The sequence below is a fragment of the Salarias fasciatus genome, chromosome 4 (assembly GCF_902148845.1).
Source record: "Salarias fasciatus chromosome 4, fSalaFa1.1, whole genome shotgun sequence".
In the NCBI taxonomy this organism is placed as follows: Eukaryota; Metazoa; Chordata; class Actinopteri; order Blenniiformes; family Blenniidae; genus Salarias; species Salarias fasciatus.
The window spans coordinates 24,536,675-24,562,556 of NC_043748.1; the positions used below are offsets into that span (position 1 = coordinate 24,536,675).

At 47.2% G+C, this 25,882-nt stretch overlaps 1 protein-coding gene across 2 annotated transcripts in view; it reads right to left on the bottom strand.

Annotated features, from left to right (window-relative positions):
- Positions 1 to 1,363: 1,363 nt before the first annotated feature.
- Positions 1,364 to 25,882, bottom strand: part of LOC115387400 (junction plakoglobin-like) — a 75,141-nt gene continuing 50,622 nt past the window's right edge. Inside the window, exons 5-18 of one of the 2 annotated variants that reach the window (XM_030090103.1) lie at positions 25,190 to 25,443; positions 24,871 to 25,109; positions 21,783 to 21,984; positions 21,558 to 21,702; positions 21,378 to 21,481; positions 17,917 to 18,036; positions 16,792 to 17,010; positions 9,392 to 9,544; positions 9,185 to 9,293; positions 8,852 to 9,013; positions 6,052 to 6,173; positions 5,910 to 5,952; positions 3,733 to 3,872; positions 1,364 to 3,572 (exon numbers count right to left, since the gene is read on the bottom strand). In XM_030090103.1, coding sequence (XP_029945963.1) covers positions 3,736 to 3,872; positions 5,910 to 5,952; positions 6,052 to 6,173; positions 8,852 to 9,013; positions 9,185 to 9,293; positions 9,392 to 9,544; positions 16,792 to 17,010; positions 17,917 to 18,036; positions 21,378 to 21,481; positions 21,558 to 21,702; positions 21,783 to 21,984; positions 24,871 to 25,109; positions 25,190 to 25,443 — 2,009 coding nt within the window. In that variant the 3' untranslated portion in view covers positions 1,364 to 3,572; positions 3,733 to 3,735. Of the gene's footprint in view, positions 3,573 to 3,732; positions 3,873 to 5,909; positions 5,953 to 6,051; positions 6,174 to 8,851; positions 9,014 to 9,173; positions 9,294 to 9,391; positions 9,545 to 16,791; positions 17,011 to 17,916; positions 18,037 to 21,377; positions 21,482 to 21,557; positions 21,703 to 21,782; positions 21,985 to 24,870; positions 25,110 to 25,189; positions 25,444 to 25,882 lie in introns of both variants that reach the window. The other variant, XM_030090102.1, reaches the window with a different exon arrangement.

The following is a 25,882-nucleotide window of genomic DNA, read 5'->3' on the forward strand; positions in this document are numbered from 1 at the left end:
GGAAGCTGGGATTCTTATTGGACCTGTACCATTCCCCACTTAGAAGCTTTCAAAGTTAAACAAAGAGGGAATCAGGAGCAACAAACGTCTGCAGATAAACGACAAACATGAGACGAGTCAGCGCACATGGGAATGGTGTTCCTGGAGTCTGGTTGTTTTCACTCTGCTGCTGAGAAAGAAGAAGCTGTGAGCTTCAGTATTTACAGATTTTAAGGACAAAAATGATCAGCTTAGAGAGAGATTTTCTTCTTCTTTTCTGGCCCTTCATATATTGTTTAAACGTTCCAAAGACACTGCGGTGCAGCGTTTTAACCACTAGAGGGGGCACTCAGCTTTCTAAAAGCCTTCTTAGGGTTTCAATAAATTTTCTTTTCTCTAAAAGAATCTCCATTTTTAAAGAAACACAAATCTATGAAATCAGACTGTAATTTGACACCAGCGTCTTCTAGTTCTTGGTGGGTCTGAAGCCGGCTGCTGCACTCATTCTTTGAGTTCACCTGAGAATGGGTGTTTAGTTTTCCTTCAGAGAACAGAAGAAAAACACACTGGCGTTGTTAGAAGATTATTTGAATTAAAGACAGTTAGTTTGACCTTTCTGAGCAGAGGACGAGGACGGTGGAGGAGCCGGAGACGAGGCGGACTGAGGACTTGGTGAAACCTTTTCCTCTCTTGTTGTAGTTTCATGTCTGAATAAATGAAATGTTGAACGCTGATCTGTTGTTGTCTATCTCTCCCAACACGAAGAATGATAGAAGGAAATTCAGGCTAAAGAAGAAGTCTTACAGCGTTGTGTGTTTTCATACATTCATCTATGTTCTCTATTATAGTCAATATCAAAGAAATAAAACTTTTACAAAGCAGGGGTGTCAAACTCATTTTAGCTCAACAAAAGGTAGAAGGACTTTATGGAAATGTTTTTCATGAAAAGTCTAAAAATATGTTAAAATGTCAAGGAAATCGCGTTTTCAAAAATATGATATTTTCTGGTGCAAAATGGAGCCAATTCTCCACAAATGTTTGAAACGCACAACTTTTTTCTTTGACTTTCTGCTTTCAAATTGTAAAATGCCTTGATTAACAAAACCAACTGCTCAGGTAAACATATTTTCACATATTCAACGCGCAAAAAATTATTCTGATTCTGTAGTAAATTTGATGCTGATTGTGAATGTGTAGCTGGCTTTTACTGAATTAGTGATTTTTCAGATTGTCTGATGAGACCAAGTCACAGAAACCGTCTTTCAGAAATGTTTCATACAAACTCGATGTTAATTAAAGTGACTGAAAGGAAAGAACAAAGCCTGGCAGTCTCCTCCGTCCTCAGGAAACCCAGTGTCAGTGAAATAAAAGCGTCTCAGGCCGGTTGAAAATACCATTTTTTAATGACTCAGTGAGGTTTAGGAACAGTGTGGCTGCAGCAGGTCGCCTCAGCAGCTGATTCATTGAAGTCATTGTGCTTTCTGAACACCGCCGGCGGCGGCTGCTCCGTCCGTTTGCTTCTGCAACATGATCCGCAGAGGTCCGGCCGTCCGTCCGTCCTGCTCCAGGACCGTCAACCTGCTGTATCTGTCATGGGAGGAACTCTAAAGTTCACGCTAACTTTGGCCTCGCTACCTTCACTCCAGCCTGAATTCAATTATTACAAAAGAAAGAGCGATGCATTTTAAACGGGACGGTAAGAAGAAAAAACAGGATTTAAATGACCGAAGCTGCTTCTTCCAGCTGACGTACGCAGACGACTCTCCGGTTTCTCTGACAGCAGCAGAACGTCCAGAACAGAAAACCGAGGACATGCAGTGTGCAAAATGAAGCTCAAACAGGAGTCATTTCAATTTAAAAAGAAAACAGAGAGAAGTGTTGGGGTTACTTGGAACTCCGTCAGCGCTATGTTAGCTAACTGGACGAAAGGCTGAGCGTAAAAATATGATTTTAATAAGATAAAACACTATTTCTTGATTGATTGTGAGGATTGATCAGCTTCAATACTTCGGTATAATCCAAGAATGAAAGTGTTCTGGTCTCAATAAGTACTTCTCTTTCGATTTCCTGAGCTACATTAGCTTAACCTGTCGGGCATCCTCCATGTTTTGTGCTTTAATTGATGTTGTTGGACTCACTTTTAAAGGCACAGTATGTAGTTTTAAGACCATTAAATGATCGTATCACATAAAACTGACGTCAGTCCACTGATGTCCGTGTTTTGAGCTCCAGGTTAGCGAGCTGAGCGTCCAGTCTAGTCCAGTGTGAAAAATGACGACAACTGAAAGGAGTGAAATGCTGAGAAAAAGTCTAAAAAAACTGACCCCCGTCGGCCACTTAAATTTTACATACTGCACCTTTAAATAAACGTCCTTCTTACAAAGAAGAAGGGACCAGTTAGCATGACCTTTGAACCTTGATGGGAAATACAGCAGGTCAAATAAACACGTGTTGAAGCGGCTCTGACCCCCTCAGTCCTTCTGACCACTCGAACGCACCGTGGCTGAAATGAGCAGAACGAGCCTCGTGGGTTAAACCTGTGGTCCGCTTCCACAGGAGGCCGTCAGGACCGCCTGGCTACGGCTGAGGAACAAACCAAACCAAAAACCACGGGTTCGCAGTCCCCTGCTGGACAGACCAGCAGCTTGGACAAGTCATTTCCTGCCAACGTTTGAGAAGTTCCCACCAGCGAGAGCGCCACGTTGGGATTTGTAGTCCAGTTCAGATCCAAAATGGCTGACACGATCCAAAAATGGCTTGTAAAATCCAGATTCTTTTTTCTTCTTCTTCTTCTTCTTCTTCTTCTTGGTATGTGAAGGTGAGGACTATTTCAATGAGTACACAATATACTACCATGCAACGACCACACGTGGACACCCTGGGACATGTGCACTGTTCAAACACACAGAGGAGACATCGAGAAGACGGCAGCGGCGGCCGCGATACACGGGTAGCATTTGGTAGCAATGCTGCCGATTCGGGACACATCACTTTCCTCAGCGCTTCAGTGAATTCAGGAATGACTTTTCTGGGTTTTTTTTTTTTTTTTTAAACGATCATTTTTCCTCACTGGGATTAAAAAACTAAATGAATCTAAAGAGGAGGCAGACTTTGCATCGCTGACGTCACATCGCAGAGAACTGGAGTTTTGTGCAGTTTTTCTTTCTGAATCTTTAAAGATGGAATGGAAAAACATTTGGTGGGGTTCTCGGCGGACTCCTGGGGCATGGCTCCTGTCGGTGTCTAAGGCATTCTCACCTCATCTGATTGCTTCAAAAAGTTACCCGTGTAAAGATGCCTCGGTTGATCAGACCCCCCCACATCCCCTGCTTTTACCCCACAGTAAAACAATATAACAAAGTCACATTTTTTAATTTACAGCGACAATAAACCTCTTTTTTTGTTTTTTTGTTTTGTTTTTTTGTAAGCAACCTCTCGTCACAGTTCTTGATTGCCCAAATGGAACCGATTCCCCGTCGGTGGAGGGATCCGATTCCGACGGTGAGCTCCGGTCCTCATCCTCTATCCAGCCCTCCAGTCTCTCTTTCTCTGGGATTTTCTCATGGTCTCTTTCACTGTTACCAGTTCCTTCCCTGCAACAACAAAAGAAAACATTTTAAAAAAGTGTCTCATTTTGAAATGATCATTTAAATTCTCCAGGCTCTGAATATAATTTAAACTTCAGTCATTAATTTTTACTCTTCTCGTTTATTTTAACTGATGCTGTGTGTTGTGAGCAATCAAAGTTCCCACCTGTTAGAGCGGCTCGGGGTAGGCCTGTCGGGGGTCGTAGGTCATGTCGGGAATGTAGGGCTCATGGAGGTCGGGGTCTAGAGGCAGCGTGTCCAGAGGCAGATCGGCGTAGCCGTAGGCGGGATACGACCCGTCCAGCTCTGACAGACACACAGCAACAGAACGTCTGAGAGACGCTTCCTCACCTGGCTCACCGCAGCTTCTGTCTGCTGACTTTATGAGACGTTTCCTGTATTCTCTGCGTGCGTTCAGTCACTCGGACGGCGAGTTATAACGCAGAGAAAACCCTCATGAAGGTGTTATTCAGAATGCTCATTAGCCCACATCACACAGGACACTCCTATATTTTGAGTGAGTGCATGAATGTAGGACGGAGCTGTGAGGACAGCTTGGTTCAAACAGCTCAGACATGTTGAGCGAAGGCGTGCCACTGATAACACGAGGCGAAGCAATATTTAACTGGTGTGTGAGCGGACCACAGGGGAACAGCTGCACCGGCAGACTCTGGCAGTGTGTGTGTGTGTGTGTGTGTGTGTGTGTGTGTGTGTGTGTGTGTGTGTGTTTGAGTGCAGGTTCAGAGTGCAAAATTATCACCCAGTAATATATATTTAAAGTAGGATGAGTAAATCATGTGATTGATTTTCTTGGAGAATGAACTGTAATCAGTAGAATGTTAATGTCTTTGACCTCGCTGGGAGAAATGGAAGAGTTAGAGAAGTCGTCCTCTCTTCTGCAGGTTCAATGAATGTAATCTAGTGAGCGGTTGGACCAAACCGAGACGTACGGCGTCCTAAACGCGTGTCCAGGAGCGTTACTGCGACCATCACTCTCCTCACACACCAGACCATCATCTGCCTTTTAAACAACACCCGACTCCTGACGAGGTCAAAGGTTAAAGGTCAGAGCAGCGGCGAGGAGGAGAGTCCATCAAGCCTCAGACAGTTTTGATTTGAAGTCATTCATCAGACTAAAGGCCAAACCTGCGGCTGCTGCCATTTTTATGCTTTCCTCTCTCTGCTCATTTCAGTTTTTCTCGATAAAGCTTCGACACATCTGTGATGATTATGAGACGACTTTACAGAAAAAGTGCCTGAGAAGAGTTCAGGCCACGCAACTGAGAGGAGACTCTGCAAAAACACCGAGATCTTTAACAGAGGCCATCAGGATGTGTTACAGTAAAGAGATAACAGGCCTTCTGTTGAACCTCTGAACTTTAGATTTTAACTCCTGTGGTTCAGGCTCCGCTGTGACGACAAGGAAAACCAGTGGAAAAGGTGTGTGTGTGTGTGTGTGTGTGTGTGTGTGTGTGTGTGTGTGTGTGTGTGTGTGAGAGACACTGAGAAGATGAGCTTGATTGGCTCCATCAACTGCACTGACCTTGACTTGACCTCTACTGACAGCTCTGTGCCTGGCAGACTGTGTTACTCGGAAAAATGAGTTTAAGACCACTCCCAACCCGAGAACGCACACACACACACACACACACACACACACACACACCGAGGCAGTAATTAAAGATGGAGAGATGGATGGATTAACGCTGAATTTGTACACTGAGGAAATGTGAGCAGGATGAGTGAATAATGAACTTTCCTCTCCTGTGGTCAATTCCGTCTCCCTGTCTTTTGTATGGATGGAATGAGAGAAAGAGAGAGAGAGAGAGAGAGAGAGAGAGAGAGAGAGAGAGTCTTCTTTATCTTCTTGTGTTTTTTTCTCTTGTGCCTTTCTTTCTGTGTGCTCTGCTGTTTGTTGGCCCTTCAAGGCCGCCGTAGATGTGTCTGAATACGTTTAGACTGCAGGGACTCATTGTGTTTTTCCTCTTGATGTTTCTGTGTGTGTGTCTTCCTGCACACACACACGCACACACACACACACACACATACACACACACATACACACACACCTAGCTCTGTTCTCTCCCCAGCAGGGTGCCTGCATGCATGATTGCTTCCTGTGGTGTGTGTGTGTGTGTGTGTGTGTGTGTGTGTGTGTGTGTGTGTGTGTGTGTGTGAGTGGAGTGTGTGGAATGGACTGGAATGCCGATGTGTGTTGCGGCCGGGTTGTGGCGTTCCTCGGCCTCTGCTGGGTTTGGGGCCGTGCTGACGGCTCCGCCTCCTGAAAACAGCTGTGACGGTGAGAGTGTCTGGTCGTTCCTCTCGGCCAGGCTGGATACTCACCGTCGGCCAGGTACGTGGGCTCCAGGGGAACAGCGGAGTGAGCCTGCGGAGACAGGAAGAGGTGAAGCATGCAGGCGAACCCGATCCGGCCCCCGTCGGGTTTTCTGATCCGCTGCCTCGGAAGCAGCCGCCGGCTCCTCACCATCTCCCAGGCCGCCGGGTCGTGCTTGAACAGGGAGTGTGTGAGCTCCACCGACACCCGCTTCCTGTAGTCTGAGCTCTTGTCCTCGGAGATCCTGAACAGCACCGCCGCTGCGTAGGTGGCTGCAGGGCAGAGCAGACCGGCCCGTCACACACACTTGCAGTTTGCACCAGACGTCGCTCTGCAAGTCAAACGAAGCCCAGAACTCCGCAGCAGACGGGGAAAGCCAGCTAACTCCAGCTAACTCCAGTTAGCTCCAGTTTGCTCCGGCTAACCCAGCGTGGCCCGAGGGCAGACTTCATATTGGATTTATTGACATTTTTTCAAACAGAGAGGAACAAGGAGACGTGTTACTCTTCACCCATCGAATGCTGGTGAAGATGCTACGTTTCTGTAGTATTCTCTCTTGGACTGACTTTCTGTGAGTCAAATCTAAATGCAGAACGGTTAAAAAGGTTCGATTGTGGTTTTTCTCTCTCCAGAAACAAGTTCAATATTTGACAGCTGGAGCTGAGTTTCTCCTGACGTCCTGCAGGGGGCAGTCAGGATTCATGGTCCGTTCCTCCTCGTTCACATCAGGCCTGAGCAGCTGGCTCCTACTGATGGGCTTCTGAGTAGTGACTTTAACCACATTTCAATATCAAATCATCGGTAAACTCTATTTACGTGCAGAGCAGACGGGACTGCTCCTCAGTCAAATTAAACTTACTGTTATTATTGACTTCAATACGTCTAATTACTGGCCTTTATCATATTATTTTTTAGATCTAGCAGCTTGTTTAGCAAAGCTAGCTGTCTTTAAACATAAAAACTTATCATTTACTCAATCATCATACCTTGTACTTGACATAGAAAACAAGTGATCGTTATTTCTAAACAGACACGGGGGAAGAAAAGTGCTGCAGAGCAACAGTAACTCATGGAAAACCTGTCAAGAAACTGCCGTTTTATGGAGAGATAATTCTAATTGAGTTCAAATCAGTTTATGTCTCGGCCAGAGAAATCTGTTCCAGGTGGAGCTGCGCTTCAGAAGCCATTTTCAAAAACCATCACAGGGCGTAAACATCTGGGTCCCAGTAGGAAACAGTCATTATTTACAGTCCCACTCCAGTCCTCCTCTGTGGCTGTTTTAAAGACACAGAAGCTAAAGTTTGTTTTTAGCCAAAATCACTAAACCTGAGACATTTTCCAGGCCTCTGTATCTGCAGAGCTCCGGAGCCCATGAGCAATTAGCAATTAGCAGATGTTACAGTCAGACTAACAAAAAGCATCAAGTTTACTGTAACTGCAGGAAACCAACGTTTGTCAGAACAACTACAACATTCGGTCGGGCTTTCAACATCTGTCGGTCACCAGTTAACAGGGAAACCAGTTAATCCAAAACACCGGACCGAAGGCGTTCTGCTGCTTCTTCAATCCCGTCTTTTTGATTCTGCATTTTCTGGTCGGATCATCGCTCACCGAGATTGGAATGCAGAAATACTCAGAAATGTCATTTGGAGGGTAGTTTTCTCAGCGCGTCCTGCAGCAGAAGAAACATGCTACATGAACACGTGACAGGATTTCCACTGGAGCGGGGCTTTACTGCCAACATTATTAACGAGAGGCTTTCTGATACAATATTCATAAACACAAGTTTCCTACCAAATTTAAAACAAATAACTTGTTAGATGAACACATTTTTATACACTACGCTGATGACTGTTGCAGCGGTGCCCCCTTGTGGCAGAAACCGTCCCTGCCGCCACTCCCTCACGCGTCTCTCACAGGCGCCAGCCTCCGCTCATAAAACATGAAGATAATGCGGAAGTGCAAAAAAGATGTAATTCCAGGGTTATTCCAGCAGGGGGCGATGATGCTGGTTTCAAAAAGAGCCCCGGTCTCATCGGAACACATTCAGAAATACCGATTTTCAGAGTGCAAATAAACATATAAAGCGCCCGGTTTCAGAACATGTTTTGGTCTCTGTCACTAGTTTCTATAACCTGCTGCTTCACCAGACTCTGATTTTCACATAAATCGAGTTGATTTTATATTACGAGTTAAAGTTTTGCATAAATCGCCCTATCACAGCGCCTCCTCTGTCCACGTGATGCCGTCACGTGACGGGCGGGACCAATCACATTTACATCCTGTTTCAAACGTTGGATATGGAGACGTCCTGCTGGACTGGCTGGAGTCTTCAGAACGGGGTTATGGAACTCTATGGGTGACGTCACGGAAGTTCTATCCATTATATTTACGATCTATGGTCTCTCACCTTTAATTAATCAGAATCCTCAAACCTGATTGGTTAACTTCCGCTTCCGGTTGCTGGGTACAAATCTCTCGTCACTGATTGGCTAGCTGCTGCAAGCAGCTCAGCAGAGCTTCTTTCCCCCAAAATTACGATTTCTATTTTCTAATATATGAGATATAGTTGCAAAATCAACCTGTGCAATTCCCCCCCCCCCCCCCCCCCCCCCCCCCCCCCCCCACAAAAAAAAAAAAAAAGTGATTATTGTTGATTTGATGATTATTTTTGATTTTGCGCTGTGGCTCTCATTTCACCAGCTCCTCCTCCTCGAGGGAGAGTTTAACTCTCTCATTCCATCCAGTGCAGAGCCTGGCAGGGGGGAGAGCTCTGGTTTCCTCCTGCAGAGGTGCAGCGGAGTGTTGGGCGGACGCCAGTCTGGTCTCAGCTCAGCTCACACGCAGCGTATCGTCTCGTCACGGTTTTTTCTGCAGCAGCTCGGTGAGCCTCGCTCTGAGCAGGTCTCAATCCCGGCAGGATGCAGAGGCGGCCCGAGGTCTCACTCACCGATCCCCTCGTTGTTGGAGTGCAGCAGCTCCATGAGCGGCGCCGAGGCTCCCTCGGCGTCGATGAGCTCCGCAGACTGTTTGTCCAGGGCCAGCTCGCACAGGACGCCGGCGGACACCCGCTTCACGTTCTCCACGTACGAGTAGAGCAGCTGCACACACACACGACGGCACAACACTCATACCTATAATCTGGATGTTAGTGGAGGAAGATGCTCTATAATCTGGATGTTAGTGGAGGAAGATGCTCTATAATCTGGATGTTAGTGGAGGAAGATGCTCTATAATCTGGATGTGCTGGCCGGCTGCTCAGGTGAGCCTACCTGTACGAAGAGAGGGATGGTCTGCATGCTGGCGATCTCTCCTCTGTTGATGGGGTCTCTGGCCAGGATGTGCAGAGCCCCCGTGCAGCCCTCCACGATCTCCTCCATCCGAACGCCGTCCTGCCAGCAGAGACAGGAGGCGGAGTCACGGCATTAGAGGAGCCGGATGATGAGGAGGAGGAAGATGCTCTGCGATCTGACCGGCCGGTGTGCGGTACCTGGTACGTCTGCTGTGCAGACGAGGCGTGTCTCTGCGTGTCCTGGTGAGCCTTCAGCAGCAGGTTGACCAGCCGTGGGATGGCGCCCGCCTCCCTGAGCGGCGCCTGATTGGCCGGGCAGAGCGCCAGGTTCCGGATCAGGCCCACCGTGGCCTGAGGAGGGAACCAGATCAAAGCGGGCGTTGAGCCTGCATGTGGGTCGGACTGCAGCGTCTCCACACGGCCCTGCTGCCTCACGGCGCCGTGCTGCATATCAAAGGCCGTGGAGAGACGGGAAACCGAATGTTTTCTGTTTTCTGGCAGGTGTCCAGCTTCAGGACGTCCGGGAGAGACCAGCTCAGGGAAAACACACACCTCACTCAGGCTACGCTGTTTACTAAGAAACGGTCCCAGTCGTCAACATGAGGACAGGAGGCAGAAACAACGGAGCATCATCAGCATAACCACGGAGTCCAGAATAATGGAGTAATGCCCCGCCCCCCAGTGAGCCAGGAAACAAAACACACAATCAGAAAAACGCTTCTCTTCTTCTCTCTCTCCGCCCGCCGTGCAGCTTCCCTATAAAGTCCCATCGTCCATTTCTCCATTCCACACCATTAACCCTCAGTACCTCAGTTCATTAATATCATCTGCCCGACTTCCTCCAGCTGTCTGAGCGACTGAAGGCACAACCGAGTGTGTGTGTGTGTGTGTGTGTGTGTGTGTGTGTGTGTGTGTGTGTGTGTGTGTGTGTGTGTGTGTGTGTGTGTGTGTGTGTGTGTCAATATGCAAAGAGAATATCGGAGGAGTCCACTGGCTCGGTAATGGAGTCAGTGAAATGTGCGTGGTAGAATTGTTTCTGAGATTGTTTATTGTTGCTGTTTTCTATTCTTTTATCCACATGAATTCCATCGTCACAAATAAATCCTGGACTTTTCATAAATGGGGGGAAAAAATGTACTAAATCCTTCGATATCTTGTGAGATGGCCGCGGCGGTTCACTGCCGATCAGTATGGGGCCATAAATGTTTTGCCTCCGTAAATGAATGTTTGAGAATAATTTCAGAGTTTGTGTTTGTAAATGGAGTTTTGCCATCATGTGAAAAAAAATCATTTGCATGGTTGTAAAAAAGATTTGCATTTAGTTCCACTGCAAACATCCTGTTTTCAGACAGGAGCCTCAACATGGAGGCGGGAGAACGTCTGAGGCTCAGGTGGGCTACATTACAATCACACCCGAAAGACGCAAAGCAACAATTTACAGACAGAAATGAAACAAAACAGACAAGAAGACACAGAGCAATCAACAAGAAACACACAGAAGACACAAAACCACAAGCCTGACACTCAGAAACACACAAAAAACACAGAAAAAGATAGAAAATGCACACATGAGGAAAGAAGAGACACACAAAAAGAAAAGGAGTCTGAAGAAAACCACCAGAAGTAGAAAAAGAGGTTAAAAAAAGGAGGGAAACCAAAGCTTTCATGGCAAAAGTACATTAAAAAAATTGACTCAAAGTTCAAATCTGATGAGAACACCTGCAGAGACCTTCCAGCTCTGAAAGGCTCTGAAAGAGGAAAAACATGAACACATTGTAGAGTCAGTGATTTATGATCAATACCAGAGACGTAACGATGAGAGTCAGTCAGTATTGTTTTTGATGAAATGTGCTGAAAATGTTCCAAAAGTTCTCATAAACGCCGAAATCTTTAAGCCAAGTTTAAACCATGAGAACCAGCAGAACGTGGTTCCTGTTGGGAGAAACATTCAAACATTCAGCTGTGGGTGTGAGAGCCGCTGAACTCGTTATCAGGAGTCCAGAACTCCTCCTCAGATCCAGGCTGTCAGAGGAGGTCCGGATCGTTTTATCTGGTGTTCGTGTGTGCAGATCCTGGAATCCGGCTGTTTTCCGGCGTCCCGGGTCTCCGGCTGCAGCGGAGCGGAAACACACTGCAGCTCCCCGGGTCTCAGCAGAAACACTCTGCTCTGCTCGTCCCACCCCTCCTACTTCCCACTTCTCTTTGATCCGTATCTTTCTGCTCCAGTGCTTCTCCTTCATTTTCCTGTTTTCTTTTTTCTCTTTTGCTTTTGTCCACATTAGAATTTTTCCTCGCCGTTTGCAGCGTCTCTTAAAATACTTGGCGTCACTTTTATATATCTGCATCGTCTGTGTCTTCTTTCATAGAATCCTCAGGTGGTTTTATCATTTAGCAGAACAGTATTGGGTGTTTTTGCAGCTAAAGCTAAATACAGATATTTATCCTGAACACCACTCCAATCTGTTCTGAATATAAAACAAAATGAAACATTCATGAGCTCACTGCATGGGGCTGGAGAAAGAGGAGTCCGAAGCAACACGTCCAACAAGCCAGTTCCTTCAATACAATAATTCAGATTAAATTATTTCTATCGGCTTTGAGGAATCCAGGGTGGGATGCAGTACAGCATATAGTTTAATATGAGAGCAGATTGATTTTTGTTTGTTTGTTTGTTTTTTGTCTTGAGTCTTAAAGTTATTCCAGGTTAGCGTGTAATTCACTTGTCTTCAGCTCACTGATACTCCTTTTAGTTATTTTAGTTATAAAGATGAATATTTTTCACTTTTTATGCAATGATTATGCAACTAATGCACACTTCTACTTCTATTTGAGTTTTGTTTCCTCTTCAAATGTCTTTCATTCTTCACAGATCACAGATTAACAGGTGGAGAAGATGCTGCTCAGAGTTATGTTTTCATGTGAAATTCACCTGTTTTTGTTTTTGAGTACTTCTGTCATTACAGCCAATACAGTCTTTTACATTTGAGAACTGCAGTAATGTGTTCTGTTTGAATCTTGCTCTGAGGTCCGTGAACGTCAACAGCAGGGAGTTTCATGTGTTTAGATATGTTGTGCAACACCATGGCGTGTTATTCTAACCTGTAAATGTGGAGGTCTAAGTCGTGTTTGCTGGTTTTCACTGTCACTGTAATGTTTGGACTCATGTTTTAACTGTTTTCGCCTTTCATACAAAAGAAATGTTGAATGAATATTTTCATGATTGTGTGTTAAGAGATGAAGTGCTGCACTGATTTCTCCTTTTTTCATTTAATGCAAATAAAAAACACACAGATTGAATGAAACTCTGACTCCATATTGACGAAAAGGAAGAAAAATACCAGAAATGTCTGTTTTCTTCAGTTGCAGAGTGAAAACTATTAAAACAAGGACTTCATTCCAGGACAGTCTGCCAGCATCCCTCAGACCCTGAGTGAAGCCCCGGTGTCTGGGAGTCGCTGTCAGCGGTGCTGGGTCGATCTTCCTCTGGTACGACTCCAGTCCGGTTCCTTCAGTCGCTCCAGTCAGTTGTTTTGGCTGAATGTGGCCGTTAACAGCTGACCAGCAGAAGCGGTTAACTGGCTCGCTAGGGTTGTTTTGACTGTATTTCCCATAATGCTTTGCATCTTGGCGACGTAAATCATCCGTGTTGGTCACATGATTCTGCTGTAAATCAGCGACTTTCAACAGAAAGTCCTCAGAGATCTCTTTCTGGAACAGACGGTTCTCTGGGCTGCATCAAGTTTCAATCACGATTCATTGATTAGACGACACATTGGTTGATGATTCGCTCTGTTTGAAGTTTCTGAACTCAAATGTTTTACTTTCTTCTGTAGTCTCATTTGTGACGTGATGTACAGGTTTCGTGAACAGGAATCAGTCTTATAATCCCTAAGTTTCAGCACACGTCTTGCCAGAGACTGCTTTCGATCATGATAACAGACTGAAGCCAAGCCTTGACTCATCTTGTGTACTTCAACTTCATTGAGTGTTTCAGCCATTTATCACAATACACTCTGTTGAGGAAGGCCCACCACAGGCTGATCACACCTGGCTGGTTCCTCCCTCCAGACAGGATCCTTCCTGTTCATCCACTGCCAGTGACGGCTTCTTGCTGCTGTACTGGCCAGGGCTTTGATGGTTTTCCTCTGTATTGGCCCAATAATTCCAACGTCTTTGAGGAGTTTTGTGATTGAACAGCCTATGAACCCTCTGCAGCCGACTTCGACAGGCCACACCTCAGCCTTCCAACCTCTTGCTGCAGCTTCAGCCACGAGGTCAGCAGAACGAAGCTTTCTCTGTTCAAAGGCCTCCCCCATGGCGTCCTCCCCCATGGCGTCCTCCCCCATGGCGTCCTCCCCCATGGCGTCCTCCCAGGGGACAGTGAGCTCTATGAGAACGGCGCACTGCCGGGACTTCAACCAGACGACCAAATCACCTCGTAGGTTGGTTGCTGCAACGTCAGATGTAAATATGAGACAGTACAAGTCAATGCTCATTTTCCAGTCTCTGGCCCAGTCTCGATGCCGGAAGACGAATTTTGCATCAGCCACTGCTGGAGTCCAGAGTTGGTGCAACTGCCCTTTCATCAAGTTCCCGAGAGTCTGTGAGTGTCATCTCAGGTCTTGTTTTAGCACTCTTGTATTATTCGACAAGACTGGAAATGGGCAATGCCAGGGCTCCCCTCCCAAACAGCCCAATGCTGCTCAGGCAGCTCGGCAGCCCAAGCCACTTCCTGACCTACGTGTTCACCAGTCTTCCAAGCCATTTGGCCTGCGAAAGAAGCAACTCATACATGGCAACTGGCCACATAAGTCAGGGCAGTAAGCCAGATTGGAAGCACCAGAGCTTCAGCTTTCCAGGCAGGGCAGTGCTGTCAGTCAACTTGAGGCCCTTGACCGTCTTCTTCCTGAGCTCCTGCACTTGCTGAGTGTCTTTGAGTTCAGCATTGAACCTTCCAAGACTTTTGATGGGCTTCTCTTGCACCGTTACTATTGTTTCCCCCTTGATGCTGAAACTCATCAGAGAGCCGACCTTTCTCGATGGAAATCCTGCGGGATTTGCTGGGTTTGATTTCCATCCTGGCCCATGTCATGTTTTCTTGGAGCTTGTTCAAGAGTCGCTTGGTGCATGCTTTCGTAGCTGTTAATGTAGTCATGTCATCCATAAACACTCTTACTGGAGGTAGTCGGAGCCCACTGTCGGTACCTATAAAAGTACTGAATTCGTTAAACATCCCCGGTGATGGAAAATTTCCACAGAAATGACGAACAGAAAGCGTCTGTTCTGACAGCAGTCAGCTGGCAGATTGAATGAATGTTAATCTTTCTTTATTCAGGCTCGCAGTGAGTCGATCAGTGTTGATCTTCCCTCCTCCTGGTGTGAAATAGATCTGATATGAAACAGCGTTTCGCCTCACATGTATCTGCAGAGATACGCTCAGCGGAGAGAATCCATGACGATCAAACCAAGTGAATCACGGAGAGACGTCCAGCTCGTCTATTTCTGGACACGACGGCGTGTCGAATGACTCTGAGGAGTGTGAAAAACCAAGTGGAACGGCAACAAGTGTCAGTGTCCCCAGCGCTGACCTCTGCCAGCTCACGCTTCGCTCATGCTTTTATTCTGAAAAGATAGATTTAAAAGCAGCGCAGGCAGAGTCCGTCTCTGATCCGGCTCTAAGAATAGTCTCCTGGTGTGCGGTGCTATGTTGCTGTCCTCTGTCACTCGTCTGGTCTAATGAAGCTCGGGGGACGGCGGCTCGCAGGACTTCACGCGCTCAGTATTTTTAAACTCGTTACCGGGAGCTGATGCTAATCGGTCGAGCCGCCGCTGCTTCCTTCAAACCTTCTCCGGAAAAACAAACACAAATAAAGCAGGACCGGCTGCTCTCTGGAGGACTGAGCGTCTCTGTCTGTCTGTCTCTCGGTGTCCCCGGGGAGACGCCGCGCCGGCGGCTGTTGTCACAGCTGAAGTGTTTTGAGAGCAAAGCCTGATGGGAAAAGTGTGTGGCGCTGTCTCCGGGTGAGCCTGCGTTTCTAAATCTGTTCCCTCTCCTGCGTATCAGGACCGTGACAGTCGTGGTCAGCTTCCAATCAAACGGTTGTGGGTTTGATGACATCTTTTTGAAGTGTCCTTGAGCAAGACATTGAGCCCAGACGGGATGACTGAGTGCCTTGTTAGGCAGCCGCCTGGCGTGTGTGTGAGTGTGTGTATGAATGAGTGTTTTCAGGCTGCTGAAGCAGTAAAAATCTGCTTTATGAGAGAAACGTTTGAGACAAGCTAACGGATGGTTTTGTTCCGATTGTGTAAATAATCAGCAGAACCCAAAGCTTTTTGAACCACGGACCGCTTTTACGCAACGAGGAAAGGATAAATTTGAACATTTTCTTATAAAAAAATAGATCACTTTCTGGATACTTTCTCTTTGTTCTTGCTAAAGACCCGGTGCTATCAGAGCAGAGAGGAGATCTCTATGAGGACACTTGTTGGCTAAAATAACTTTACAGTCCCGGAGCGGCAGTCTGTTGCAGCGTCAGCAGTGAAGCTCACCACCATCAGACAACAGAGATAAATGGACAATAAAAGCTAACAGGAAGCACAGAGATAAATAGAGTCTGGGGGGAAATAACAGCAGGTAAAACTTATTTAATAAGCCGAGGCGTCTGAGAGGACGGGCTTTCTGAGCCGGGCTGCAGGTCGTCTCCTCCGACGCTCTTTCTGGAAACAGGAGGAAGAGGATGAACCGAGTCTGTTTGGAAGTCGACATCGGGAGCAAACATTCAGGGCCGTGCACGTAATTTTCACAAGACTCCGGTAAGCCGACGGACACGAGATTGGAAAATACCACGAGGCGGGAGGCTGCAGCCGAATCCACCCTCAAAATGAAACTGAGGAAGAAGGAGATGGCAGAGGTTTCTGGTTCTGCTTCCAGGGATAATCAGCGATCATGAAGACTGAGATTCATTCCACAAAAAGTCAATCAGATTCTTCCAGACAGAAGCTGCTCCTTGGTCCTCCTTGGTTGCTCGTTGTTCGTTCTGGACATTCCTGGGATTTCCTAGAGTCCATTTCCAGTCCCTTGTTTCATGGAACCATGAGTCCATCATGTGACGGCCTTTGGTCCATTTCCTGAGAACTTTGTTGTTTTTCTATACATGTTTTATTCACTTCCAAACACCTTCAGTCCATTACCAGGACTCTTGTGGTTCATCCCGGACACATTCAGTCCCTGGAGACCAGTAATCCGTCACCTGGTTACACCTCCTGGTTTTGACTATCAACAGTAATCAAGGTCATTTAGTTACTGCAAAAACAAACAGATTTGAAAAAGCAACTCTCCTGACATCCCTGTTGAAGATGATGCTGCAGATCAGACTGAAGTGAAGCATGGAGTTCCTCAGGGTTCTGTCTTAGGACCGATACTCTTTACATCTTATATGCTATCATTACTTCCATCAGGTGGTATAAATGTGTTTATCCACAAAACCAGATGACCTGAACTACTGAGCAGAAAAACAGAAAAATAACTACCATGATACATTCAGGCGTTAGAGTGAGACGTGACAACGCTGCAGTGCCGCTCAGCGGCGCCCCCTCACCTTCACCACAGGCCAGTAGTGCGGCTGTCCCAGCAGCTTCACCACAGCAGGAATACCGTAGTGCAGCCGCACGGCATTCTGGGCCAGCTCGGCGTCCTGGTGGCGGGAGGTGAGGTGGCGCAGGGCGCACACCGCCGGCTCGGCCACGTCCTCCTTCTCTCCGGCGCGGAGCACGGCGTGGATCAGCGCCTCCACCCCTCCGAACTGAGTCACCAGAGTCTGCCGGGGAAAAGCCTTTCATCAGGAGGCGCCACATGCACCCGGGATCTAATCTTAAAGGATAAATCTAAGAAAATGACTGCGATAAATAACCACCGCACGCACGTACGCATGTGTGTGTGTGTTTGTGTGTGTGTGTGTGTGTCTGGGTTTGAGAGCAAAGACAAAACAGTAAATATCAACATGATGTATTGGTCCTGCAGATTGGTTTTCCTCAGCAGGACGGAGCGTCGGAGGTGCAGAGTTTACACAGCTGCTGGGATTGTTCATTACCTCAGCACACACACACACACACACACACACACACACACACACACACACACACACACACTCTGGCCTTTTATTGTCCTCTCCTGTTATTGTATGAGAACATGTGAATCTGCAGAGGGCTCGATCTCATTTATCCCACCAACTGAAGACGATCTCAAAAGTTGTGCGACACTGAAATAAGTTCCTCTAACTTCTGTCTGATTGATTATTACTAAAACACGAAAATCAAACTGATATCGACATGAACACTGATGTGCTTACACAACGCTTCGAGTGGAAACACTTCGGTTTCGAGTTGTTTACACAAGAATGTTTTGAAAATGATGAACGTTTCCATGGAAACAGCAGAAACGATGAATCCGATGTAGAAGCTGGTAAGGCTGAAGAAAGTCACCATCTACCTGGTGTTTCCTGCCTCCGGTTGCCACGGCAACCACCTGTCCCATAACCTGAGGGAGAGCTGAGAAGTGTTTCCACTCTTTGTGTTTCCAGTCAGGCGGAAGCTGGAAGTCTCTCCTCTCCCGAGGATCATGCTCGTTCAATCGACCTAAAGCCCGGGATCTCGGGATTTGTCGGAGACGTCATTGCCGTGGAAACGGAAGCGTTGAGTGGGGACGGCGTCGGCAGAGGCTTTACCTTGTTGCGGGAGTTGTTGCAGGTGAGGTTGGACAGGATGCCGGTGGCGCAGGTGAGCATGTTGACGTCGTCCGAGCCCAGCTGGGTGACCAGGATCTGCAGCAGGCCGTCCAGACCCTCCTGCAGGGTCAAATAACGGCCGGGGATTATTTCTGTGTACGTCTTTAAAGTGAGATAAAGCTCAGAGCAGCAGAACGCGGTGAGCCGACGTGTGACTGTAACTCTAATTCATTTAGTTCTGCTGGATAACTTCATCTGCGTTTCAATCTGAGGGGAAATTCAATTATTTCCCAGCATGGCAGCAGGAAACACCAACACCATATATTAAACAATCAATCAATCAATCAATCAATTTATTTTTGTATAGCAGCACTGAGTGAAACAGAGGAGATAAAAAGTCTTTAAATGAAATAAAAATGCTTCCAGATGTTGATTCATTCATCTCACTAAAACCACTTTAGGCACTGAGATGAGATTAAAGTGGGATTAATCGTGATGAATTGCATCTATAATTTCTTTGGATTTTTACGTTTGGCTTTTTAAATGCAGAGGAAATTTGTGTTTGCTGTATTTTGAGGCAGTTATTTAATAGATGGGAAGTTAAAGTGTTAAAGAGTCTGAATAGAAGCGCAGCTGCTCAGACTTCTGGATTATTCCCGTCTTATTTCACCAGTACAGATCAGACCATGCTGCATGTGACCCCTGACCTTTAAGAGTCTCCTGGACATAGTTTAGTTCTACTGTGACAGACTCTACATCGGGGTGTCAAACATAAGGCCCATTGCCCAAAACAGGCTCCAGTCTGGCCGCCAACGCAACAAAGCAAGAAAAACACTTTCTCCTCTGTTTTGAGAGGATTTTGCACCAAGAAGTATTAATTTTTTTTAATTTTAACATTTAAATGATTCTCTCTACTAACTCATGAGTAAAAAATATTCTGAATTTCAAAAATGTATACTTTACTAAAACAAAGCAAACTTCAGTGTTTAGTGTTGTATTACTGATTTGGATGTGAGTTCAGAGATTGATTTAAGGTCTAAAACCTTGTTGAAGTATTTTCATTTGTGATTTGTGAATAAAAACTTTTAAGTTAAACTGAAATTCCATGGAGGTTATTCCTACATGTTTTAAAGTCAGATTAAAGCTAACTGTTATTATATTACATTTGTTTTGTATTGTTGTATTTGAAGTTTTGAGAAATAAAGAAACTGTTATTCCATATTCAGTGTTTTCATGGTATTCAGTAAACAAATTCATCATAGAAGCTTGTTTTTACATCAGTTTTGGTAAATATCAGCTAGAAACCATGACTGACAAACGTCTGGGAGCATCCCTGGTTTAAATAGATCACTACAAAGCTGTAATAAATCCGGGACACAGAACAGCAAACTGCTGAAGGCCTCAGATAGACTGCTTTGGAAAAGTCCAGAATCCTTTAACGTTTGACAGCTGGAGCTTCTTGTATCATATCCTGTGTTGTTTTTTTCCTCAGCCCACAACATAAAAACATTTTCACAAAATCTGATTACAGTGAACCGAAACACATTAAATGTACAAGAAACATCGACTGATATGAAGCAAACTTCATGAAACGGTCCCAAAAGTAGAACTGTGGCGCACCACGGGGGACTACAGAGTCATAGACTTTAAGTATTCACATTATGCAATTAAAACAAATTATTCACCAGTGAATCTGATTTATTAACGCTGCTCTTCATCTGAGGACTCAGTGGTCCAGCACAGAGGGTTTAAAAGCTCTGACTGATTAAAGGCACCTTCAACATCTCAGACCTGCTTTATCCTGTTTATAAAGGCTGAACAACAAACTTATAGCAACATGTGCACCAGTCAAATGGCACTAAATCCAATTCAAAATGACAGAGAGTCATCATTAGTAAAGAAAAGGTCAATTCTTTCAATTCTTTCTCTCCATGCTTCCAGTAAATCGGCCTCCACACGTGGCTCAATATGACATTTTTATTCATGTGTTTGTCTGCCGGGGTTTTATTAATACAGAAAAGCATCATATTTCTTCTGCTTTTGGAAATATTCAGTGTGTAACTGACAATAATTACAGTAAATGGGGGATGAACACAATGTTGATCACTCAATTACACCAAGTTCCACATGATGGAAAGACACTGATTTACTCTGGACGGTAATTGCAAAAATACAGTCTTGTAAATGCGGAATGCAGCATGTTTACCATAAATTATACACAGAGCGGAGAAATGGAAAAACCACTTCATCTGGAGAGACTGAGACTCGGTAACGAAGACAGACGAGGCGATGTGAAACCCGTCTGCAGTAATGTGCTGAAGCATCAGGCTGTTGGGTTCTCTTCACAGAATCTCCATGAACTCTCAAGTTCGGGCAGAAAGACACAACCGAACAACAGCGGTCCACAGTCATGCAGTGAGAGGGGTTCACAGATGACCGTCAAGACCACCGAACCCAAGACCAAGGTAAGACCAAGACCAGATCAGCCAAGGACCAAGACTTAAAAGAGCCAGGATGGAGTGAAGACCAACACCAGAGCATTCTAAGACCAAGACAAGACCAGGAAAAGACCAAAACCAGAGTATCCTAAGACCAAGACAAGACCAGGAAAAGACCAAAACCAGAGTATCCTAAGACCAAGACAAGACCAGGAAAAGACCAAAACCAGAGTATCCTAAGACCAAGACAAGACCAGGAAAACACCAAAACCAGAGTATCCCAAGATCAAGACTTGAGGGGGCCAAGACTGAATCAAGACCAAGACCAGAGTACTGAAGATCAAGAAAAGACAAGACCAAGACCAGATCACCCCAGGACCAAAACCAAGACTTAAAAGAGCCTAGTCAGAGTCAAGACCAACACCAGAGCATCCGGGGTCCAAGACAATATCAGGACAAGACCATAATCAGAGCATGCCAAGACCAAAACCTTAGGGGACCAAGACTGAGTCAAGACAGAGACCAAGGACCAAGACCAAGACTTTAAAGAGCCGAGACGGAGCCCAGAGCAAGTCCAGAGCATCCCAAGACCAAGACAATACCAGGACAAAACCATAACCAGAGCATCTGAAGACCAAGACAAGACTAGGAAGAGACCAAGAACAGAGCACCCAAGACCTCTGCAAGACAAAACCACAACACCCAAGACCAAGACTTTAAACTGTCAAGACTGAGCCAAGACCAAGAACACTGTTGAGTGCGAGAACACCACCAAATACAGCCTAAGATCATCTTCTGACAGCGTCTTCCTACATTTCACATGATCAGTAAATGATACTGCTGCAGCTAACAAGCTAATGACTCTAAATATAAAACTCTGAACCAGATCTTCATCCTCCCAACAGTTCCTCCAGTTCAGTGGAGGTCAGATTTCCTGTTCACATTCAGGACGGCGTGCTGAACCCGTGAGGGTGCGGACGTTGGGGTTGTCCCAGCTCCTGCAGCCTTGGCGGCGAATCCTACCTGTTTGGTTGCAGCGTCGGACAGGTTGCGAAGCGTCCACAGACAGTTCTGGATCAGACGCTGGCTGGATCCTGTCAGGTGTTGGCCCAGAGCCTGCATCCCCCCTGGGAACACACAGGAACACACACTCACACACTCTGGCTCCACGTGTAACGTCCGTATCGGCCGACGTGGACGTACCAGCCTCCACGATGGCCGGCTTGTTGCTGGGACAGACGGAGAGCACTTTGAGAACGCGGCTGGTGGTCCACAGCAGCTTCTCGTAGTTGTAGTTCCGCATGATGAAAACCAGACCCTCTGGTCCCCCGTTGGCCAGGATGATCAGCTGAGAACGTCCACAGAATGGGTGTTACTGCTGGAGCGAGAACCCCCCCCCCCCTCCCTCCGGCGGAACGCCGCCCTCACCTTGCTCTCCTGGTTTCCGTAGGACAGCAGCTGCAGGCAGTCCGTGGTGATGGCCAGGAACTTGGGGTTGCTCTTCTTCAGCAGGGGAACCATCCTCTGCAGGCCGTCGGCCAGGCGCACGGCCATCTTGGCTCCCTCCTGATGCAGCAGCAGGTTGTGCAGAGTGGTGATGGCGTAAAATAAGACCGACTCCACCGGCGAGCTGCACAGATTCACAGAGCGAGACGGAGACAATGAGGCCATTTCAGGGAGCCCCGGGCAATCCGTGACCTTTCCCCGCCCTCCATCAGCGGCTCGGGCCTCATTCCCAACCCGTCCGGGGTTCACGGGGGTGAAGAAGCTTTGCAGTGGGTGCCACCGGCTGGCGGGAAGACGCCCGGCGCACAACCACGGTCCAAAAAGCCTGAATGTCAGCAGCCAGCGAAGCACCGAGGCATCAATATGGAGTGCAACCCGCTGAACCCGTGAAGCCAGCCGTGGCGTGCGCCCCGCCGCTCTGTGAATGTTCCCGTAATTCAGAGTCCCAGAGAGGCTCGGCGGCCTTCAGCTAACTCCAGCCTCTTTTCTCTGATTTCTTCACTGCTGATGTGGCCGAAGCAGAAAACCAGGAACCCTCTGGATTTCATTGATTTTCATTTCTTTAGACCTGATCAGATGAATGTTTGTGCGCGCGCACGCACACACACACACACACACACACACACACACACACACACACACACACAGTCTTGTATTTCTATCCTTGTGGGGACCGTCCATTGACTCCCATTCATGTCTAGCCCCTAACCCTGACCCTTACCCTAACCCTAACCCACACCACAACAAAGCCTAACCCTAAAGAAATGTTTTTGCTCTTTTACTTTTTTCAGTAACAACAACATGGTCAAGAAAACACTGTTTCTCCTACTTAGGACCGGAAAAAGGTCCCCACAAGGCACGTCGTTCCACGTTTTGCTATCCTTGTGGGGACATTTGGCCCCGACAAGGATAGAAATACAAGAACACACACACACACACACACACACACACACACAGCTGTGTGTATAGCAGGGTGTGGATGAACGACTGAAGCTTTCTTTACTTCACATCTCCACATCAAGCTGACATGACAGTTACAGGCTGCAGACGTCTCCTGCTGGGTAATCAAAGCTCTGTGTTGTCCATCTCGTTCCCTCCTGCTGACGGCTCCTATAAAGCAGAGATCGCTACAGAGCGTCTCCATCATGGCGCCGCGGTGGGAGGACGCTCTGTTACAGCATTTCCATGGAGAGCAAAGAAGGAGTTTGTGGAAGAAATAAATCCCGTTTCCTGTGTCTAAACCGATTAACGCCTCATACCACACACCAACGCGCTGACGGTACGAAGCCCTCATTACTCGGGGCGGCGGTACCGAGAACAAACCGGAACCCGCTGTACAACCGGAGGGAGGGCAAACGCGTCTGAGCGGAGGTGAGGACAGAGCGAGGAGGAAGACCCGGACGTCAACAGCTTTAAACGAAGCCACGCAGCGACTGTGAAGCTCTCTTACTTTTTTCAATTTCCTTTCATTTTCTGTATGAATTAAGCTCCTGAATCAATTATGAGTGCGAGTTATCCTCCTCTGCTAAGCCTCAGTGTGAAGGATTAACTGTGCAGCCCTGCCTCGGGCTTGTAAAGACCCCATATTTGGTGATAAATGTGAAGGGTAGCCTGCCAGCTCCGCTCAGTGTTTTCAGCTGACCTCTTGTTTCCATGTTAGAGGTTGAAATCCGAAGTGGAAAAATGTAAATCTCTTCCTCCAGCGAGGTCCAAGCTGCTAAATGTAGTTAAACTCTTCCTCCATCTTTATGGATGTCTGCCAAGAGGACTTCCTTCAACTTTCTGTCCCGGCAGCTCTGCAAAGTTATAATTTCCATCTTCATTAACGATGTTAAATATCAGAATTATGAATGTGCTGTCAGAGCACATCATGTATTCAGGAACGTCAGCAAGTTGGGAAAGTTTAATGTCAGACAACATCAGGAACTGTTGAATTTATGTGTTTTTCTCCATTATAGAAGCTCAAGGACCTTCAGACTGTTCTCCTTGAATTATCAAAACTTCTGTTTTATGGATTTCTCTTGAATAATTAACCTGCTCACAAGGAAATGTGTTATTTTCACAGCAGTCTGAGGAATCTTGGAAGGTTCACATATTGTTGAGCTTTGAGATTTTTTTTTCTTGCAAATAAACAGAGTTCTTTCTGTTTTGGTAATCACACATTTTTTTGTGAATCGTGGACTTTTGGCTCAGCCCCGCTGCTCTTCACTGCTGTTAGCGACTGCTGACAGAGATGTTTCTATCTCTTCAGAGCCTCAACACCCAGTCCAGAAGATCAGCTCAGGTCAGGTGTCTTCCTCCAGGTTTCTTAAACATCTGATCCACAGCGAGGCGTTCAAAGACCCTGAATACAGAGCAGCCTGGCAGCCCTCCTGACAGCCTGAGCCTCCACCGTTCTGCCGTTTCACCACGTCGCTCTCACTTTGCAGCCGTCATATTTACAGAGTCAATTTCCCAATTTCCAGCTCGGCCGCCGACTTTTCTCAATCTCATCTTGGCATTTAGGACTTTTATCTTTTCCTTTTTTTTTTTTTTAAACTCAACTCTCGGGAAAAATTAGCATAAATATGAAGCTGTTAGAGAGCTTTCCAGGCCTTATTCAACATTATCCGCCTGTATATTCATGCATGAGAAAGAGAGGCCCCCGGGTCACTTCTCACTGAATAGAAGGGTTAGTTTGACTTTGTGCTGGAATAAAAAGGAGCAGCGACCAGAGGCGTCGAACACCGAAACAAAGAGGATAGCAGGTTTTAAGTTATGGCTAATTATCACTCATATCGTTACTTTCTTCCCTGCAGGACCAAAATGCTGCAGCTTCCTTTAATGAGTCACCTGTTCTCCCTCAGACAAGGCCCGGGACCCCTTCACGCCACAACCGTTTCAAAACTTTCACTGCGTCTCGGCGTCCGTTGACACAGCAGCGACTTTTTGAAATGGCTCTGTCTCCGTGGAAACGGGGGAAAACACAACTTTTCTGAACAGTAGAGATCCAGAACCGTCAGGTCTGTACCTGAGCATGCGGACCAGCGCCGGGATCCCGCCGGACTTGAAGATGGCGTGCAGCCCCTCCCTCTGGTGCGACAGGCTGTGGAGGACGCTGGCCGTGCAGCGGGCCGTCTCCATGTCCGCCGCCGTGGTCATGGCGCGCACCACGGCCCCCACCATGGCCGGCGACTGCACCAGCACGCGGCGGCTGGCCTCCTTCCGGGTCAGCTGGTTGACGATCATGGCCGCCTTGTTCACCACCACCTGCGGGAGGAGGGGAGGCGTCCGTCAGCGGCGGCGAGCGGCGCCGCGGGGCGCGGGCTCCCCGGGGGAGCGCGGCTCACCGGGTCGTCGTCGGCCAGCAGCTTGGTGAGCTCTGGCACCGCCCTGGTGGCCAGCTCGGCGTCGTCCTGGTAGTTGATGAGGTGCACGATGGCGGTCTTCAGCAGCTGGGAGGGTTCGGCCAGCCGCTGCACGTTGCTCTGCTGCGACGGGTCCGACTGGACGGGCATGGCCGCCTCCCCCTCCACCAGCGTCTCTGGAAACATGGCGGCCCTGACACGCTGAGCCCGGGTTAGTGAGTACTGGTCCTCTAAATCTGTCCGAGGCAGAGGGAGACACAGAGTGTGTGAGTGTGTGTGAGTGTGTGTGCCGGGCGGGGGGTGAGGAAACCTCTGAACCATCGGTAATGAAAACAGAGACAGACAGAGCTGAAAACATGATTCTGCAGCACGAGTCTGCAAGAAGCAAGAAAACTGCCTCCACCAAACCAGATTAGAAGATTAAATACCCTGCAGCTCGCTCTGCAGCTCGCTCTGCGGGACGCTGACTGAGGAACACTTCAACATTTAGGACTTCTGATCGCAGTTTTCTGTCTAATGTCAATGAAGTCTTCTCTACACACAGAACTCAAGGGTCTGGATTCAAGGGGATCCTGAAGTTACTGTAATGTAGACCTTTCAGAGAAACAGACTCCCTCAGCGGAGTCCGACCCGGGTCCGTCCTGCAGGTTTCAGATGTCTGCCTGCTTCAGTATA